This window comes from Fonsecaea nubica (assembly GCF_001646965.1).
Source record: "Fonsecaea nubica strain CBS 269.64 chromosome Unknown Scaff92, whole genome shotgun sequence".
In the NCBI taxonomy this organism is placed as follows: Eukaryota; Fungi; Ascomycota; class Eurotiomycetes; order Chaetothyriales; family Herpotrichiellaceae; genus Fonsecaea; species Fonsecaea nubica.
The window spans coordinates 1-17,982 of NW_019173765.1; the positions used below are offsets into that span (position 1 = coordinate 1).

Sequence of the window (17,982 nt, forward strand, 5' to 3'; positions counted from 1 at the left end):
GTATTCGAGAGTGAAATGCGCAGTCTGAGATAGAAAGGATGGACGCGTCTACACTAGTCCATAGATGGACTAGTGTAGAATTAGTGGATTGGTGGCGAACTAACGAAAATTACCCTGGAGGAGGGTACAAAGTGCCACTGAAAAAGCGCCTTGGCTGGAGTCGGGCTTAGGCTTTGCTTGCCTGAACCCCTCAACACCATCCCATCAAAGCCCAGCCGAACCTTGAAAACCCAACCCCCTGAATGGGTCTTGGAGACAACGGAGGAAACGAGGGATCTGGCCTAGTTCAGGGTCTGCCGAGAGGTTGAAGTGTCAAAGAAGGTTACAAGTAAACTTCGGAAGCATCAAACAAGCCTGAGGTTGCGAGACTGGACTGCGGCAGCACCAAGGAGCAAGCTGTTGATCATCCCGCCAACATTTCTCCGTTCTCACAAGTAGTGGGCGGGAGCGAGATGGATGCTGTTTAGTCTTATCGGTAGCGTTCGAGGGGCGTCTACCCGGAGAAAATCTAACTACCAGACATGGCAATAAGTGGATCTTTGTGCCTGTCGGCAATTAACGGGAAGGAAGGCTCGATGGGAAAAGCTTCCCGCCCCGCCTATCCAAGCGTCTTCCTTGCCTTCACGTCAAAGGACGTCCCACCAAGTACACACCCAGTCACCTCAGTATCATCTCCCTCCAACTCCAGGTCCTCTGACTCAGTGAGTACATCCTCCGTGCCTCCTCAAGAGTGCCTGTTCGCACCTCCCTCGGCCGAAAGAAACAAGCGAGCCATGACATGGAGCTCCGACTGTTGATCGGCATACGAGCTTGTAGATGGAGACATGATTACCGACTGCACTCGCCTGCCTCAATCTCTACCCAATGACAGGCTGCACCATCTTCCAGCCCTCTTGGTCGACAACTCACGAACTCTACGAGTGCGCACCCCTCCCACCGATTACTCCCTTCCCCTTGCGTCTTAAGTCGAGGCTTTGATGGTCCCCTCCAGATGTCAGAGAGAACAGATGGTGTGCCTTGTGTTTGACAATTGCCAGGTTTTGCCTCATGTGGGACCACGCGTGGTTGTCTCTCTCTCGCCGCACACTCTATCAACTCTCGAACCTGCAAGACGTCCTCCTGCTATTGGGCCTGCACCCTACCCTTCCTGCATCCACTTCCACAAGGGTCTTCTTACTCTCGTCCGACGCGAAACGATGACAGTGTTATTGACTTTGGGCGCCCTGTGGCTTGCTTAAGCTCGCGACTCAACAGCTGGTGTCTGCCTCCTAGATATGCTCTGTGCCTTGCTTGGACCTTAAACTGCGTGGAGAATACCCCGAGAGGACACGATCGATGCTGAAGCATGTTTTAACTGGGGAAAACCCCTATCAGAACAATGTCCCCTTGTTGGCAAGTGGTCTTGGACCCTTCGACCGGTGCCAACTCTGCATTACCCGATCAGCCACTTTCGTTTTCGAGGCTGTCTAGCTTGCGTTGAGACATGCATGAGTCCACTACTGACATGCGAACGGACACGAGTGACTTCTCCTGCCTCAGTTCTATCCTAGGTTGGTCAAGATCTGCAATCACAACCACATGGGGATCGTTCCTGGCTTGACACATGGCATCAGTACTCACCCCGCCACTTCAACTGACTTCTCTGCCACCTTCTTTCTTTCTATCTTTCCAATCTCAAATACAATTTGACCTGCGAGCCATCAGACTCTTCATCGACGACGTGTTATCATTACAGTGCTCTGCTGCCGCTGCTGCTGCTGCCATTACTGTTCGCTGAAAAGCCTTGTCCTTGTCGTTGACTGAGATTTCGTTGTTACCATCATCATGGCAGATCACAAGGACAATGGGGTGGTGACATCCCAGGTTGACCTGGAGTCAGAAAATGCGAACCTCCCGTCTGAAAAGAAAGGGACCAACGCCGACCAACGGGATATGTTTCGCATGGGCAAACATCAAGAGCTACGAGTAAGAGACCCTCGAAGGTCCAACTCTATACTGCCATTGCTGACAAGCTCAGCGAAATTTTCGATTCGTCTCCATTTTCGGCTTCTCTATGATTCTCATGGCCAGCTGGGAAACGATGTTAGGGTCAGTCACATACTCGACACGTAACCCTCGCGATCGTGGGATTCGCTGACTCTCGGACAGCACGAGCATTATCGGTTTGATCAATGGCGGCACGGCGGGTTTGATTTGGATGTACCTCGTAGCTTGGATCGGCTTTCTGATTGTCAACACCTCCATGGCCGAGATGGGTTCCATGTATGACACAATATTTCCAAAGGAACTCTCGGGCCTCTGCTCATACTTGACTCTAGGGCTCCGACGTCTGGTGGTCAATATCACTGGGTTAGCGAATTTGCGCCGCGGAAGTACCAAAAGTTTATGAGCTTTATCGTTGGTAGGCGAATCCCGAGGCTTTATCTCGTCTCCTCGTTCTGACAAGGTCTTAGGATGGCTCTGTGTGCTCGGTTGGCAGACTGGTGCGGCCAATACAGGTAAGGGGCACTTTCCGGCAGCTCCCGACTATCTTCTTGCTAACTCGAGGTATAGCATTTCTCGCTGGAACTCAAATTCAAGGCCTTGTCATCTTGAACTATCCAGACTACACGCCTGAGAGATGGCATGGCACGTTGTTGACGTTCGCCGTGGCTTCGTTCTCCGTCTTGTTCAACACCTTCCTGGTCAAGAAATTGCCATTGGTTGAGGGGATCGTGCTCATCATCCACATCTTCGGCTTCTTTGGCGTCCTGATCACCCTTTGGGTCTTGGGCCCGATCGCAAACGCCAGCGACGTGTTCACTACGTTCAACAACTATGGCGGATGGAACAGTAATGGGTTATCGGCGTTAGTCGGTATTCTCGCGGTCATGATCCCCTTGCTCGGTGCAGATGGCGCGGTTCATATGTCCGAGGAACTGCGCGACGCATCGAGAGTGCTTCCTCAAAGCATGATCTGGACCACTGTCCTCAACGGCTCTATGGGTTGGATCATCCTGATCACCTTTTGCTTCACCCTTGGGAACCTTGATGATGTTATCGACTCACCAACGGGACAACCCTACATTGCTGTCTTTTACAATGCCACCCAGTCTTACGCTGGCGCATCAGTTCTCTCCGCCCTGATCATTTTCATGGCCATGTTCTGCAACTTGTCGATCACTGCGACTGCCTCGAGACAGCTGTGGTCGTTCGCCCGTGACCAGGGCATTCCGGGTGCTTCTTGGTTTGCATACGTATGCCTTTCCCTCCCTCCCTACGTGGCCCGCGAACATGCAGAAGCTGACTGTGTTATATAGGTGCGACCCGGGTGGGACGTTCCAATGAACAGCATCGTGGTCTCTTTCGTGGTTTCCTGCCTGCTCTCTCTGATCAACATCGGCTCCACCATTGCGCTGAACAACATTACCTCGCTGTCCTTGGTCGCCATCCTGTCGTCATACATTGTCTCCATCGGCTGTCTCTTCTGGAGACGTTTGACCTATCAGCCTCTCCTTCCGGCCAAGTTCACCTTCTCCAGACCAGTTGGTCTGTTTTTGAACGGATTCAGTCTCGTCTTCCTGACGTTCGCTTTTGCCTTCGCCTTTTTCCCCGGAAGCCCGAATCCAACTGTCGACCAGATGAACTGGGCCAGCCTGATCTACGGGGGTGTGATGATATTTGCAGTTCTTCACTATGTCATCCGAGCCAGGCATGTCTATGATGGCCCTGTAGAATATGTGCGCAAGTTGGTGTAAGATATGCATCATGTTGCTTTGCCCTGCAGGTCAAGGGCGGAATCTGGGATTCGAGAAAAGGGCGAATATGCAGCAGTGCGTGTTGTTGGATCATGAATCTGTAGGGCCTTGGTCTGGGTCTCGGCGGAGTGGGATATGAGTTATTGACACATCTAGGAATGCCCGCGAGCAAAGAAGGATAGCAATCACATGTACAATAGCGTCCTTTAAAATTTGTCAAGCTAGACACGTCTTTCCCCGTCGCTGGCCAGTTTGGAAGTTCTCTGTGTATCAACGGTGTCCAGATCGATCACGGGTGATGCATTTGTGTCGAGGTCGAACTTAACGGGCCAGAAACTTCGGAACTTCCGTCGACGCTGGCTCACCATGTCAACCCCAGACCCTGGAACATGGGGAAGTTGGGAAAAGCCATCCAAGGCCGTGAACCCAATCAGATCGTCTCCAGCCCCCAGCGCCTCGCAGCTCCTCGTAGTAATATTTTCTTGATCCCAGCAGTGACAGTGCTTCCATATCCCTGTATCGCGGTGGTCCACCACTTCTAGGCCCCCGTGCTGATCATTCCGTTATTGGGCCCGATGATGACTTGGACTCGTACAGGACATTCTCTTGTACTCTCTGCCCCTCCTGCGCTTGGATTGTGGTACTCACTTGCCAGCATACAAGGTTCCAAAGATTGAAATCTCATGGACATCCCTCGTATCTACGGTCTAGGCTCCATGTCACGATCGTATCCATCCACTCATTCGTCGTGTGAAAGCCTGCCGTCCCATTGATTATTTCGTGTTTTACCCCTCCCTCTTCTTTCAAACTCGAACTGTCGTACCTGGCCAGTGGTGCCCAGGACCTTGAAGGGCCCCGGAAGGGAGACAAGTGGTGTGAACTATTGGGTATTGACTCGATCAACCACTTCCTCCGTGGATAGTATGATGCACTGACAGCGACGTGGCTGTCTTGAGTGGGTGGTGTCACTGGCGCAGGACGTCAATGGGAGGGTTACTCCGCCTGTCAACACGAGCACTTTGCGTGTGTGAGACAGGTCTAGAATTTCGTGTTGAGGGAGCCCCAGCTGAACAAGGAAAAGAAGGGAATAGGGAGAAAAAGGTTATAAAGTGTGGTAGGACCGTGTTGTAACATGGGAAGAAGAAGGTCCTGGATCTTTCTCCTCAACTTTCTCTCCTGCCTATTCCTCCTTCTACCTCATTTCACCGTGTGTCACTCGACGCCCCGTTTTTCCTCAGTTTCCCACCAAACTCGAAGCACTCGCAGTGCAAATAACCTCCACGCCCGAGCATATTAGGTACAGCACTAAGAAGTCATGGCTCCTCACGCAACTGAAACCGGTACCGACGCCACGTCCACTTCGGGCAGCCTCGACTTCACCACTTTCTCAAACGTGATCGACGGCAAGCTCACCTCCACCGAGAAGACTCGCCATGGGATCAACCCTGCCACCAGCAAACCGAACCCTGAGGTACCTGTCTCGACTCCCGAGGATGTAGACAAGGCCGTAGCAGCGGGCAAGGAAGCGTTCAAGACATGGTCCAAAACGCCGTATGCGGAGAGACAGAAGGCCATGCTTGCCTTCGCCGACGCCATGGAGAAAGAGAAGGACGGCTTTGCAAAGATGTTGACGCAGGAGCAAGGGAAGCCAGTAAGTCGAGATGGATTGAACTTCGCCAGCTCCCACGCTGCACAGCTCCATGGCTGATATATATCCACTCCATAGCTTCATTTCGCCTACTTTGAGATGGACTTCACCCTGCAGATCATTCGCACCATGGCAGGCCTCGAGCTGCCCACCGAAGAAATCGTGGATGAGGCCGATCGGAAGATTGTCGTCCGGTACACTCCTCTCGGGGTGACTGTGGGCATTGTTCCATGGAACTACCCTGTCTTGCTGTGCTGCTCTAAAGTCGCCCCTTGCGTCGTTACAGGCAACCCCATCATCATCAAGCCGTCCCCGTTCACTCCTTATGGCGGGCTAAAGGTGGCGGAATTGGCCCAGAGGTTTTTCCCACCAGGCGTCGTTCAAGCTCTCAGTGGAGATGACAACCTTGGTCCGTGGTTGACATCTCACCCTGGCCCTGCAAAGATCAGTTTCACAGGCTCGAGCGCCACTGGCAAAAAGGTCATGGAGTCAGCAAGCAAGACACTCAAGCGAGTTACACTGGAGCTGTGCGTAACGCTTCTCAAAGCCCCTTCTGATCCGAACTAATGAGTCTGATAGTGGCGGCAATGATCCTGCCATCATCTGCGACGATGTTAATGTCGACGAGGTCGCTCCTAGGGTGAGTCCCCAACATTGCCCTCGATTCTGGTAATAATGGAATCTCTCAGATCGCAACGCTGGCTTTCCTGAATTCCGGCCAGGTAAGGCAACTCCCAATCCACTTATTGCGAAGTCTGGGTCTCCGGCTAACTCGCGTCAAGATCTGCCTGGCGCTCAAACGCATCTTTGTGCACGAGAAGATCTTTGAGCAGTTCCGTGACAAGATGGTCGAACACACCAAGACTCTAAAACTCGGCGAGGGCTTTGAGAAGGATGTCTTCTTGGGCCCCATTCAGAATTCCATGCAGTACGAGCGTGTCAAGGGTTTCTTCAACGACATTGAAAAGGAACAGTATAACGTTGCTGTCGGAGGCAAAAACCCTGATGGACCAGGCTACTTCATCACTCCGACCATCATTGACCGACCCAAGGAGGACTCCAGGTTGGTTGTCGAAGAACCGTTCGGTAAGTCATGGCCACATTGTAAGACGACCCGATCCTGAGACTGATGATCGATTGAAACAGGACCCATCGTGCCTCTCTTGAGCTTCAGCACGGACGACGAAGCTATCGAAAAGGCCAACAACACCATATATGGTCTTGGGGCTTCTGTTTGGTCAGGCAACCTCGAACGAGCTTCGAAAATTGCCCAGGAGCTTGAGGCCGGCAACGTCTGGGTCAACACTCATTTTGAGCTTGATGCAAGAGCACCATTTGGCGGACACAAGGAGAGTGGCATTGGGACTGAGTTTGGAGTCGGTGGGTTGAAGTCATACTGCAACTCACAGACCTTGTACCTGAAGAAGTGAGGGACGAGGCTGAGAAGGGATGGACTGGTAGTCTGCCCGCGGCACAAGATACCGGCTGGAAAAGCGGATAGCTCTTCACTCGATACTGACGACATCGATGATTGTGACGAGTAGATGCAAAGGCGTATTTGTCTCTTACTGTTTTGAGCACCTGGCCTTCCTCGGTTGTAGAGCACGAGGTCGATTCTAAATCAAGCCCCTGAGGCCGTTAGTAGCCCCCACCCTCGGAAGTTTGGGGCCGAGGGCCATTGCCGCGGGACAGCGAGTAAGCATTGATTGGCACCTAAAAGTACCTAAATCAAACAGCTACTTGCGGGGAAAGCCTCCCGACCACCATGCCACCCTACTTGGGGGCATCCTTGAGACACAGCTAGATCACCCAAACTGGCACCTCCAGCAGCCCTCAGCACCAGCAACTTGCTGCCGGGGGAAGGGCGGGGTGCCACCCAGTCAAGCCAGTAGTACCCAACGACCATAATCGCTCTTTGACCGCTTTGTCACCACAAGTTTGTCGGAGACCCCAACGAGGAAAAATCATCTCCAACGATCAAAAACCTCCTTGCGGATTGGTTCCGTCCTTCGTTCGACTGTATCTTCTGCGTCCATTTGCGCCCTGGGTCCTCGTTGAGCTCGGTGCGGCCTTGGGATCAAGAACATGCCGCATCCTGTGCGCCAATGACACCGGTACGGCGGCAGTCTAAGATTGATGGTTGGCCGCGATCCAGCAGATGACACTTCGCCCACATCCTCTGCTCCTCTCGCGCTCGGACCTCTCTACCAGCGACGATCCAGGCAATCCTCGACCCGGGCACGCAATACACAAACATGTCCGAAAATAAGCGCCCGCGCCTCGATTACCCTACTATCGCTCCCAGCAACAACGACCAAGCTGTGGCCGATCCGCCTGCCTCGTCTGATCATAGACGGCGCTCGAGCTCAGGCAAAGCCGAGGGTAAACGTCGTTTCGAGTGTAAATACGTTGGCTGTGGTCGAGATTACTCACGCGCGGAGCACCTCTATCGCCATCAACTCAACCGTACGCATCTCGCGTCATTCTGACCATCGTCGAGATTCTTAGACGGCTAACTTGAGCCCAGATAACCCGAAAGAAATCTATAAATGTGACTATCCAGGATGTCTACGGACCTTTGTGCGCCAGGACCTCTGCATCCGCCATCGCGAAAGGCACGAGGTGAGGGGGCCCATGCCAAAAGGCCACGACCCTCTTCGAGAGCCTCTGTCGCCTCGATCCTCGTACAGTGAAGAGCCCGCAGTGAGCCCGACTTCTCCTACCTTGAATAACATGTTTGCGACACCGAGGCTAGACGGAGATAACCCTCAATCACCCATCCTGAGCCGGCCATCCTTCTCCAGTGAACCAGCCCTAAAGCCAACAGATCTCCAAGCCATAATTCAACAGAATGGTTCCGAAGCGAAGGGGACGAGCGACCGTGCAACATCGCACGCTTTCTCATCGGGGGTCCCACTGCGGCATGATCTCAACGCCATTCTTCATCAGCCTGCGCAATCCGCGAACTACGTTCAAGCAGATCTGTCGTCAGATTCGTCCTTGACCGCCCGAGGACCGCAAGGCATGTCCGACAACGTCTACGATAATCTTGACCCAGCCATCTTAAGCAAGACGCGGACGCATTCAAACAGCTCTAGAATTCCCACGGCTGCTGATTCACAGATGTCAGACAGGTCTTCGGCCACGTATACCATGCCCAACTTGGGGGATCAGCCATTTAACGACTCACCGGTTTCCGTCCGAGATGAATTTGCCGCCTGGCTCTTTGAAGACGCCGGCGGCTTTCACACCGCTCCGTTCTCGATGAGCGCGCAAGGGGGCATTGGGTTCGCCAATGGCGCCGAGATATTTGGCAGTGCGATGTACTCCAACTACTTTGCTGATCCGGCTTTGGACAATTCTTACCCTGGTCTCAGTCAGCAACGCCCAGTCGAAACGACGACCAAGGTACCCGAGCCCTCTGTGGATAGCACTATTCTGTCGCACGCAAAACGCGCGTCGCTGATTTCGTTAATGGAACGCTTCCACGAAGGCGACAATCCGTTGGTGCGACGGCTGCGAGAAGAGATATTCCAAGGCAATCCCGACGCAGAGGAGCATGTTCTCAGCATTCGTTCTATGCAACACTACATCGGCTCGTACTGGTATCATTTCCACGCTCAAATGCCCATCCTACACCAGCCAACCTTTTCTGCCGACGACACCCACGAATATCTCCTCCTCGCGGTCATGGCCATTGGTGCCGCATTCCTCAACAAAGCCCATGGACGAGCGGTTACAGACGCTGCTGCGCGATTTGCCACCTTTATCGCCTGGCATCTACGTTGGCAAGTTTTTATGCATGGTGACTTTCATCCTCCGGCAAAGCTGTGGATTTTCCAGACGCTTTTGTTGCTCGAGGTATATGAGAAAATGAACGCGAGTCGAATGCTGCACGAGCGATCCCACATTCATTATGCCACCACCATCAACTTGATGCGAAGAGGGACAGCTCTGATTGAGACGGCGAACCAGGATTCGTCTCGGATGCCGTCATCTCCTGAAGAGTGGTGGGGTCGCTGGATCACAGCAGAAGCCACTCGTCGCGCAGCTTATGCCGCTTTCTATCTGGACGCACTTCACGCAGCCATGTTTGGCCACGCGGCAATGATGGTGGTGCATGAAATCCGACTCCCTCTCCCGTGCGACGATGCCCTGTGGTCGGCCACTTCCGCAGCCGAAGTTGGACGCGTTGAAGCTAGTCTGCATGCTAATGGGATCAAACCTACCACGTTCCTGGACGGGCTGAAAAAGACGCTGACAGGCCGCAAAGTTCGGACGAATAACTTTGGCAGAATTATCCTGATGGCTGGTCTTTTGTCTGTGTCGTGGCACATGAACCAGCGTGATCTTCAAGTGTCCAGCCTCGGCGTGTCTCAGACGATGGGTGTTCCCGACGGCTGGAGGACACCGCTGACGAAAGCGTTTGACTTTTGGAAGAAAGACTTTGACGAGAGCCTCGAACACATGCGCAGGGCGGCACTACCCTGGCAAAAGAACGACAGTGCCCCTGGTCAAGAGGACATGGCGCAGACTGCAGAGATACTCCACCACCTGAGCCACATGGCAATGCATAGCGATGTCATGGATTGCCAGATCTTTGCGGGTATCAAGCGACTCTTCGGCAGGGTTGTGACCAATGGTGATTACGAGAGGGTCAAGTGCAAGCTTTTCGACTGGGCAAAGGGGCCGAGCGCGAGGGTTGCTGTCTATCATGCCCTGCAGCTACTCAAGTCAGTGATACTGCCGGGGAAGGGCGGCTCCAGAAGGTTGTACAACGCGCGCGACGATTATCTTATGATGAGACCTTGGATCCTGTACTTTGCCGCTCTCGTCGTCTGGTCCTACGGTTTTGCTCTGGATGGAGTGCTTCGGCCTTTCCCAAGCCTTTTACAACCTGATTCATCGCCGGGGGCTGCTTCGGCGCGGTCTCACGGCTCCAATCAGTCGATGCTCAATATGGCGCATGATGGCAGCGAGTTTCAGGTTGAAGCTGTCATCAAGGACGCTCACGCTTTCTTGCAGACAGTCGGGGCGGTGAAATCCCCGCAACAGCTCGAGTCGATCAAGGATGGTCGGAACAATGTTGTCGGAGTGTTGGCGATCCTGGAGACGGCCTTTCGGGATTCAAGATGGGAGTTGTTGCACGAGGCAGCTGATCTTCTGCGGAATGCTATTGTCCTGCTGCGTGGTGCGAGCCGTCAATGATACGGGGGGAGGCCAGCGTTTTAGTAGATACTGTTTACATCAGCCATTTTTGTACAATGTATTGTGTCGTGAGCAAGCCATCAACATGAAGCTATTCCCGAACGACGGTCTGTGAGCGAGAGGGAGTGGCACAAGCGGCTTATTTGATGATTTGTTTTGCCACGTTTACCATATGACTAGAACTCACACAGGGGGAGAAGGGCGGGGAGGGAGGCACACGCTCAACCCCCACGAACTGCCAACAATGCATGTTTGGACGTGGGGGAAGTCCGTGCTGTTTCTTCCCTTTCGCTCCCGGACGATCAAACGCCGAGTAACAGCCAACCACACCACCCTATCGGCCCTAGTGTATCCCTTGTCCGGCATCATTTCCGCCGACACCGGTTCACGAGGATGACAGGTCCATTGTCACCGACGGCAATTGGACGGTGTCTCATTGACATACTTGGCAGTCATGTATGTATGGAGGTATGTACCTGGGGTATGTTGCAATGTTACAATACATGCGGAGAGCCGGTCCCATCCATGTTGACCCTTCTTTTAGAGGATTGGGTGTTTCGATCGTTTTTTCATACCGACACTGAGGTATATTGCTTTGTTTACCAAGTTGCACAATTTCTTTGAGACAGGATCATCCTTTGCTTTGACCAAGCTTCCGGCACATTTGCTCTGCAAAACAAACATTTCCCTTCTTTGCTGTTCCCCAACAGTTACATCTCTCTCGAAAGCAATCAGTTATTCGCAGAGATGGCCACCAGCCAGCTAAGGTCCCTCGAGGGCACCTCCAACGGGCAACAACGCCCATCCGTGCCCGACACGCGGCCGCCAGGGGCCAAAATCAAGAGCATCGAGTACTTCCGCGTCAAGCCGCGGTGGCTGTTTGTCAAGATCTGCGACGACCGCGGACTCCACGGCTGGGGCGAGGCCACGCTCGAGGGCCACACGCGGGCCGTCGAGGGCGCGCTGGATGAGATCATCGAGCGTATCGTCGGGTACGAGGCCGAGTAAGTCACTTCACACATCCCAGGGCTGTTTTGTTTTATGTGAGTATACTATGTTTGGGAGTGGGTTACTGACTAGGTGGCAAATGGTGTGTTATCCTGCCTGTGCTTTAGTGACATTGAACATATCTGGCAGACGATATGGCGCCTGGGGTTTTATCGTGGAGGGCCGGTCTTTATGTCGGCGCTGTCGGGGATTGATATTGCTCTGTGGGATCTGAAAGGTGAGGAAGTCCATGTGCAACTGGCCCCGGGGGTTAGGGGGGCGGAGGGAATATTGAAAGATCGGTCTGCTAACAAATGAAAAACCCACAGGTCGGAGACTCAATGTCCCCGTCTACCAACTCCTGGGCGGCAAGGTCCGCAACAAGGTCCAGGTCTACGCGTGGATCGGCGGCGACACGTTCGCGGACATTGAAGGGGCCGCAAAAGCGCGCATCGCGCAGGGTCTGAAGTGCATCAAGATGAACGCCACGGGGCCCGTCAACTGGCTCGACTCGCCGTCTGTGTTGGACGCGACTATCGAGCGGCTCAAGATTGTCAAGGGACTCGGACTCGACGCCGGCCTCGACTTCCACGGCCGCCTGCACAAGCCCATGGCCAAGCAGCTGGCCAAGGCGCTGGAGCCGTACCGGCCCCTATTCATCGAGGAGCCCCTGCTGGTCGAGCACCCGGAGGCGCTCAAGCAGCTGGCCGCGAGCACGACGGTGCCGATCGCATTCGGGGAGCGCCTCTACTCGCGCTGGGACGTCAAGCGGTTCCTCGAGGACGCCAGCGTCGACATCCTCCAGCCGGACATCGCCCACGCGGGCGGCATCTCCGAGACACGCCGCATCGCCGCCCTGGCCGAGACGTACGACGTCGCCGTCGCCCCGCACTGTCCGCTGGGCCCCCTCGCCCTCGCCGCCAGCATGCAGGTCGCCCTGTGCTCCCCCAACTTTGTCATCCAGGAAATGTCCCTCGGCATGCACTACAACGTCGAGGCCGGAGAGGAGGATCTCAACACCTACCTCGTCGACCCGGCCGTCTTTGCCATCCGCGACGGCTACGTCGACGCCCTCACGGGGCCCGGACTGGGCGTCGAGATTGACGAGGCCGTCGTGCGCAGAATCGCCCAGTCTACCGGTCATTGGCAGTGTAAAGAGTTTTATGGGCCCGATGGGTCGATCCGGGAGTGGTAGGCCCCCTTGGCGCGGTGAGCTTGGGGGGAGAGGGAGAGAGAGAGAGGAGATGGGAATGAAGATGGTGATGCAGATTACCACTGTCCACTGTTCCTCGTGCTTCACTTTACCTGCCCTGTCCCGTGTTAAGGCGCGGTGGGAAGTGGGAGGGAAGGAAATATATCCTACTAAAATAAATGCATATCTTGATATACTGGTCGCAACCGTCTATATATCCCCTAGCGCCCCTAGAATCCAAGGCGTCTAGGCATCGAACTACTAGCCAGGTATCCTACCAGCCAGTACACAATGCAACACCAAGCTCCCCACGCACGATACATGAGAGAACAGTATCCCACTCCCTCTCTCTCTTTTCCTCTTTTGTCCCGTCGTACAGGGAACATCTGATCTGGGGTATATGGGCATAGGGGGGGCAGGGGCCGAAAGCAGAGCGTCGGTGTCTACGCTACTCGACCCCGTGTGTGGTGTGTGGTGCCTCTCTGAAGGATTCTCAACTGATGGGATCGAATCCTTCTCTTCTTCCTCCCATCCCCTCTTCTGCTCTAGTGTGGGAGGGAGCATGGATTGCACTTGCACGATGCACATTGTTGTGTATCCGACGGTATTTACAAGGAGATTTGTTTCGCCGAGGCCTCCCCAAGGAATATCTCGATTTAAGTGCTCGGATTTGACTTTGACAGCGGGCAGTGGCTCTACCCCACACAGGCAAGTGATCAATACCCCCGTATGTACCGAGTATACCTAGCCATGTCGTGTAATACCCGAAGCGGGCAGGGTTTCAAATAATATCCAGAACCCCGTACCTATCTAGTCGTGTCCCAAAGCTTAAAGACATATACTTGTAAACACGCAATTCTTGATGTTGTTATGCTGCACGTCAGCACTATGTATGTGTCGTGGTCCCCTATTCAAACACGAAACAAGGGGGGATTGTCGTCGCTGAAACACTCACATCGGGCGCCCCGCGTGTTTCAGGGATCTCGAAGTCTGAGATGGACTTCCACGACTTCAGTCATTTGTTTTGACACTTCCTTGCCTTCTCTCGATATCCACGCAAGATGAGGCTCGATGGGATCTCGTTATGTCTTCTTACTCGGTTTGTCGCGCTTGTCACCGCGAGTGAGTCACCAACCTCATCAAGCGGGTCGATCGTCGATTCTTCCACAGAGGAGGAGAGGGAGAGCGAAAGCCCGTATTTCCCCTGGACGCATCAACCCATCTGCTCGGAGCACCTCAGCGAAGCGGGAGATGAGTTCTGCGTCTACACAAACGCGTCCTTCAGCAACGGACGCGGCATCTCCATCTTCACCACGCCCGCAATCGCGCACGAGTTTGCGTCTCTGCCACCGTTCCAAGATGCCGCGGCACTGTCCTCCAAGGGCATCAACCCCGAGACAGACGAGGAAGATCGGCCCTGGTACACGTCGTCCATCCCCGGCAAGGGAATCGGCATGTTGGCGTCGCGGCCGCTCAAACGTGGCGATCTGATCACGGCGTATACGCCCGCCCTTGTCGCGCATATCGGCGACCTCGTTTTCTCGGAGGACCGGGAGAGATTGCTGAAGCTGGCTATCGATCAACTCCCCGCGGCAAGTCGAGATGCCTATCTCGACCTGGCCAAGATTTACGATGAGCCGGAGGTCGTGGCTCAGGATGTGTTGAAGGCGAATGGATTCGACATGAAGATTGGGGGGTTGTTGCATCCGGCCGTGTTTCCAGAGGCCGCGAGATACAACCATGCCTGTGCGCCCAAGTATGCTTGTTGGATATTCTATCCTTTCCCATTATTTTGACCTACGAGTATATAGCTGACTGACGCTTTGATAGCGCGCAATACTTCCTCTCGACCGACCTGTTGACACACTACGTCCATGCCGTGCGCCCCATCCAAAGGGACGAGGAAATCACAATCTCGTACGCGCCGCCTCTCCGCCTCCACGCCGACCGGCAGCAATTCTTCAAGTCTGTCTTCCACTTCACGTGTTCCTGTCGACGCTGCTCACCGGATTCCCACAACAGCCCCCGCACGGTACGAGACTCGGACAAGGCCACCCAAGACATCGTCAACCTGCAGTGGCAGCTCTCCCGACCCGACCCGACCGCCGGCGTCCGGGAAGCCGAAACGCTCGTCGACCTCTACAAAGCCGAGGGACTGGAAGGGTTTCTGGACGACGCGTACGGTCACGCCGCACTGGCGTATAGTCGCGTCGGCAGCGCGAGAGGGGCCAAGAAGTATGCCAGGTTGGCGGTCGAGGCGGCGTGGTTCAAGTACGGGTTTGACGGGGAAGGCATGGACAAGGTCAGGGAGTGGGAGAGCATCGCGAGGGATCCGACAGCTCATGCGAGTTGGAGGAGTGCGATCAGGAAGACGGAATTATAGTAGAACTTAACGCGAAAAAGGCAGAGAATTTGAGCACACGACGCTCCCTCCTTCTTGCTCTCTATTGAAAATGTCTGCGCCACAAAATAGGGGGCGGTGAGGGGCAGCAGGGAAAGAGGCTGACCCTGCGGCCCTAGCCTTCCACCATTCCTCATTCGTCCTGCATGCCCTGCTACCGTGTCGTCCTCTTTAACCGCCAGCCTCATCGCTGCGGTCATCATCGTTGAGATGTTTTTAATCATGTCGACACCATCGACGGGAATGAGAACAAGGCCAGGCCTGACGTCCCTCGACGAGTCTGCCACTGGCCTTGTTCGAGGCACTCCGAACAAAAATGCCGATTGAACCGCTAACTCTCACCGTGGCATGCTCCAGCCTGATCTCGAACGTCGGAAAGGCCTCTGTGGAGATCTACTCGTTTGTGTCCAGAGTGCGAGATGCCCATCGAGATCTCGACGCTGTCCTGAAGGAACTGTCGTCCCTGGGCCTTTGTTTGGAAACGCTCCGGAACGACGCCATGGTCACCTCCAAGCGCGTACCTCAACCCCTCGAGAACCGGGTTCTTCTCGTCCTGGTCAACACGGCCGAAGTCGTCAAGGAGATGCGCGAGATGTTGGACAACTTGTCCTCGGACAGGTTCGGCAATCAGATGAAATGGGCCATCTACGGGCAAAGCGACATGAACAAGCTCAGAAGCCGGTTGGAGTCTCACAAGGCCGCGCTGGAGATAGCTCTGGCCCTGTTGACTTTGTGAGAGGGCCTTTTTTACAGGTTTCTCTTTTATTGAGTGTTGCCATCCGCTTACAGACTCCAGATCTCTCACCACGGCCATCAAGGATGATACAAGCAGTATTCGCCGGAATGTCAAGGAAACTGCCGTTGGTCTGGACCAGATTGTCCAGGCCCTAGCGGCGTTGCCAGAACGTGTTGCCGCCCAGTTACAAGTGGGTGCATTGAATGAAGCAGCCATCGTCGACACTATCAGACCAGCTCTGCAAGAATTGCCAGCACCAGAAGCCCCGGTGGAAAACTCTGCCCGAACCCTCGAAAGTCTTTTTCCTCCTCCACCCATGAATTCGGAAGATCAAACCCCAAGCGACTTAGATGCGGCGATCTTACAGGCCAGCAGCCTTGCGTTGGCTCTTGTGGCTGCCAAGTCTTCAGGCCAGCCAGTCAACAGCACCCAGGACCAGTCATCTCGGTCTCCAAAATGGCGGAACGACAACACGCAATCAAAGCTTCAGCAGCCGCCGCCGTTTGACCAGGTAGCGTATGATAAGGGGCCTGTTGCGCCGGAAGAGTCGATGCAGGAGGAGCAGGATCCCGAAATGGCGAAATCGAGGGAGGCCCGCAAGCTCGAGCCGGAGAATATACGTACCTTCCAAGTAATGGAGCATGATCAACGACAGATGAAAGATGCACACATGCAAACGGGTGTCGAACCTCTATCCGAGCCGCCTCGCGAGAATAAAGTGGTGACATGGGACGACTTCCGACGACCTCAGATGACAACAGATTTCCGTAGCGTTCCCGTTCGGAAGAGGACTGGCATTCGGCCTCTGGGTCTGTCGCAATTCCTAGGCGTCTACTACGACGATGATGACAACCTTCGCAGGGCTCTGGGTGAGATCGGCCTGGTAAAGGGCGGTGAAGAACGACCACGACTCCAAGAGGGCGACAACGACAACGACAAGCAACCACGTCAGCTTTTCTTCCCAAGTCCCTTTTCCGGGCCTATGGACGAAACCAGCGAAACAGAGCGTGACAAGGCAGATCGACTACGACCCAAGGGACCCAAGGCTGAAGAGAATGAAGGTGAGTTTTCCTGAAGCTGCTACGATGTTGTTGGGCATTGTGGACTATGCCCGCCTAGCCGCGGCGCCAGTTGTTGGACGCTAACAAGTTGGGAACAGAAAAGACAAGGTTGATGATTGAAAAACTGCCGCAACGTGAAAAGGAGAAATCTACAGAGATCGAAGGTGAACTCCTCCGCCCCGGTGCAGTCCTGGAACAGGCAGTAATCCAGGACTCGACGCCCCCACGGTCAGTTAGGGACGCTGATAAGTTGGCAACAGGTGAGGTACAACGAGGGGCAAAGACAAGAAGATCTGGGCGAAGAGTGGTCGAAAGGCGCACCGGGGATCGTATAGACAACCATACACGATCTGGGCGGAAGAGGCAGGACGGCAACGTAAGGAATTTATCGTGAGAAGACAGTAAAGGATCAAAGTTCAGTTTAGGGGGCTATATCTCTGTCTCTCTCTCTCTCTCTCTCTCTCTCTCTCTCTCATAAGTGGTAAATGGTAAGAATACAGGTGAATGGACAGGACGGTATTTAGGTCGGTACCGTATTGATTGATTACTCGGAACAGGAAGGGAGGACGATCCAACTCCGCACCTTGGGTGGTACGGGCACGAGCACAGGCCATGGGGTAAGATACGTACGACGCAGGAGTACATACATACCGGGTAAGTACGTGGGACCTTGTAAGTGTGTTCTCAGTGGCGTCGGCTTACCCCCGCGGGGGTTTGTCGATCTCTGGAGAAGGAGGAGGGGGGGTTGGAGGAGAAGGAAGGGTGGTACGGTAGTACTGGCGAACAGCAGACGAATGAGTGAGGGAGGAAGGAGTGCGAAACACACCACGTTTTTGGAACTTGTCGCCGTCCATACCTAGAGGGATTAGATAGATAGAGGGAAGAGAGCCACTAATGACATACCATACTCGGTTGGTACTGTGAAGGTGTCATAACACAGACACGACACAGACACGCACGAGAGAGAGAGAGAGACTGAGAGAGAAACCCCCGCCGCGAATATTCAAACCCA

The 17,982-nt window shown here is 54.3% G+C and overlaps 6 protein-coding genes across 6 annotated transcripts; all 6 read left to right on the forward strand.

Moving 5' to 3' along the window:
* Window positions 1–1,824: 1,824 nt before the first annotated feature.
* AYO20_09645 (hypothetical protein) lies at window positions 1,825–3,737 on the forward strand (the record flags this gene model as incomplete). Its single annotated transcript, XM_022647914.1, has 7 exons — window positions 1,825–1,965; window positions 2,018–2,088; window positions 2,149–2,262; window positions 2,319–2,401; window positions 2,454–2,498; window positions 2,554–3,236; window positions 3,300–3,737. The coding sequence occupies 7 exons, from the start codon at window positions 1,825–1,827 to the stop codon at window positions 3,735–3,737; spliced, it is 1,575 nt and encodes a 524-aa protein (XP_022496059.1).
* A 1,315-nt stretch (window positions 3,738–5,052) lies between these two features.
* On the forward strand, window positions 5,053–6,815 carry AYO20_09646 (hypothetical protein; the record flags this gene model as incomplete). The annotated part of the gene is made up of 6 exons (XM_022647915.1): window positions 5,053–5,388; window positions 5,464–5,912; window positions 5,965–6,025; window positions 6,075–6,107; window positions 6,168–6,471; window positions 6,532–6,815. The coding sequence occupies 6 exons, from the start codon at window positions 5,053–5,055 to the stop codon at window positions 6,813–6,815; spliced, it is 1,467 nt and encodes a 488-aa protein (XP_022496060.1).
* An 825-nt stretch (window positions 6,816–7,640) lies between these two features.
* On the forward strand, window positions 7,641–10,593 carry AYO20_09647 (hypothetical protein; the record flags this gene model as incomplete). The annotated part of the gene is made up of 2 exons (XM_022647916.1): window positions 7,641–7,851; window positions 7,949–10,593. The coding sequence occupies 2 exons, from the start codon at window positions 7,641–7,643 to the stop codon at window positions 10,591–10,593; spliced, it is 2,856 nt and encodes a 951-aa protein (XP_022496061.1).
* Window positions 10,594–11,340: 747 nt separating this feature from the next.
* Window positions 11,341–12,775, forward strand: AYO20_09648 (hypothetical protein; the record flags this gene model as incomplete). Its single annotated transcript, XM_022647917.1, has 3 exons — window positions 11,341–11,597; window positions 11,709–11,818; window positions 11,910–12,775. The coding sequence occupies 3 exons, from the start codon at window positions 11,341–11,343 to the stop codon at window positions 12,773–12,775; spliced, it is 1,233 nt and encodes a 410-aa protein (XP_022496062.1).
* A 1,058-nt stretch (window positions 12,776–13,833) lies between these two features.
* AYO20_09649 (hypothetical protein) lies at window positions 13,834–15,155 on the forward strand (the record flags this gene model as incomplete). Its single annotated transcript, XM_022647918.1, has 2 exons — window positions 13,834–14,528; window positions 14,603–15,155. The coding sequence occupies 2 exons, from the start codon at window positions 13,834–13,836 to the stop codon at window positions 15,153–15,155; spliced, it is 1,248 nt and encodes a 415-aa protein (XP_022496063.1).
* A 334-nt stretch (window positions 15,156–15,489) lies between these two features.
* On the forward strand, window positions 15,490–17,305 carry AYO20_09650 (hypothetical protein; the record flags this gene model as incomplete). The annotated part of the gene is made up of 4 exons (XM_022647919.1): window positions 15,490–15,905; window positions 15,970–16,970; window positions 17,069–17,172; window positions 17,231–17,305. 4 exons carry the CDS (start codon window positions 15,490–15,492, stop codon window positions 17,303–17,305), a joined length of 1,596 nt encoding a protein of 531 aa, XP_022496064.1.
* Between the last annotated feature and the right edge of the window lie 677 nt (window positions 17,306–17,982).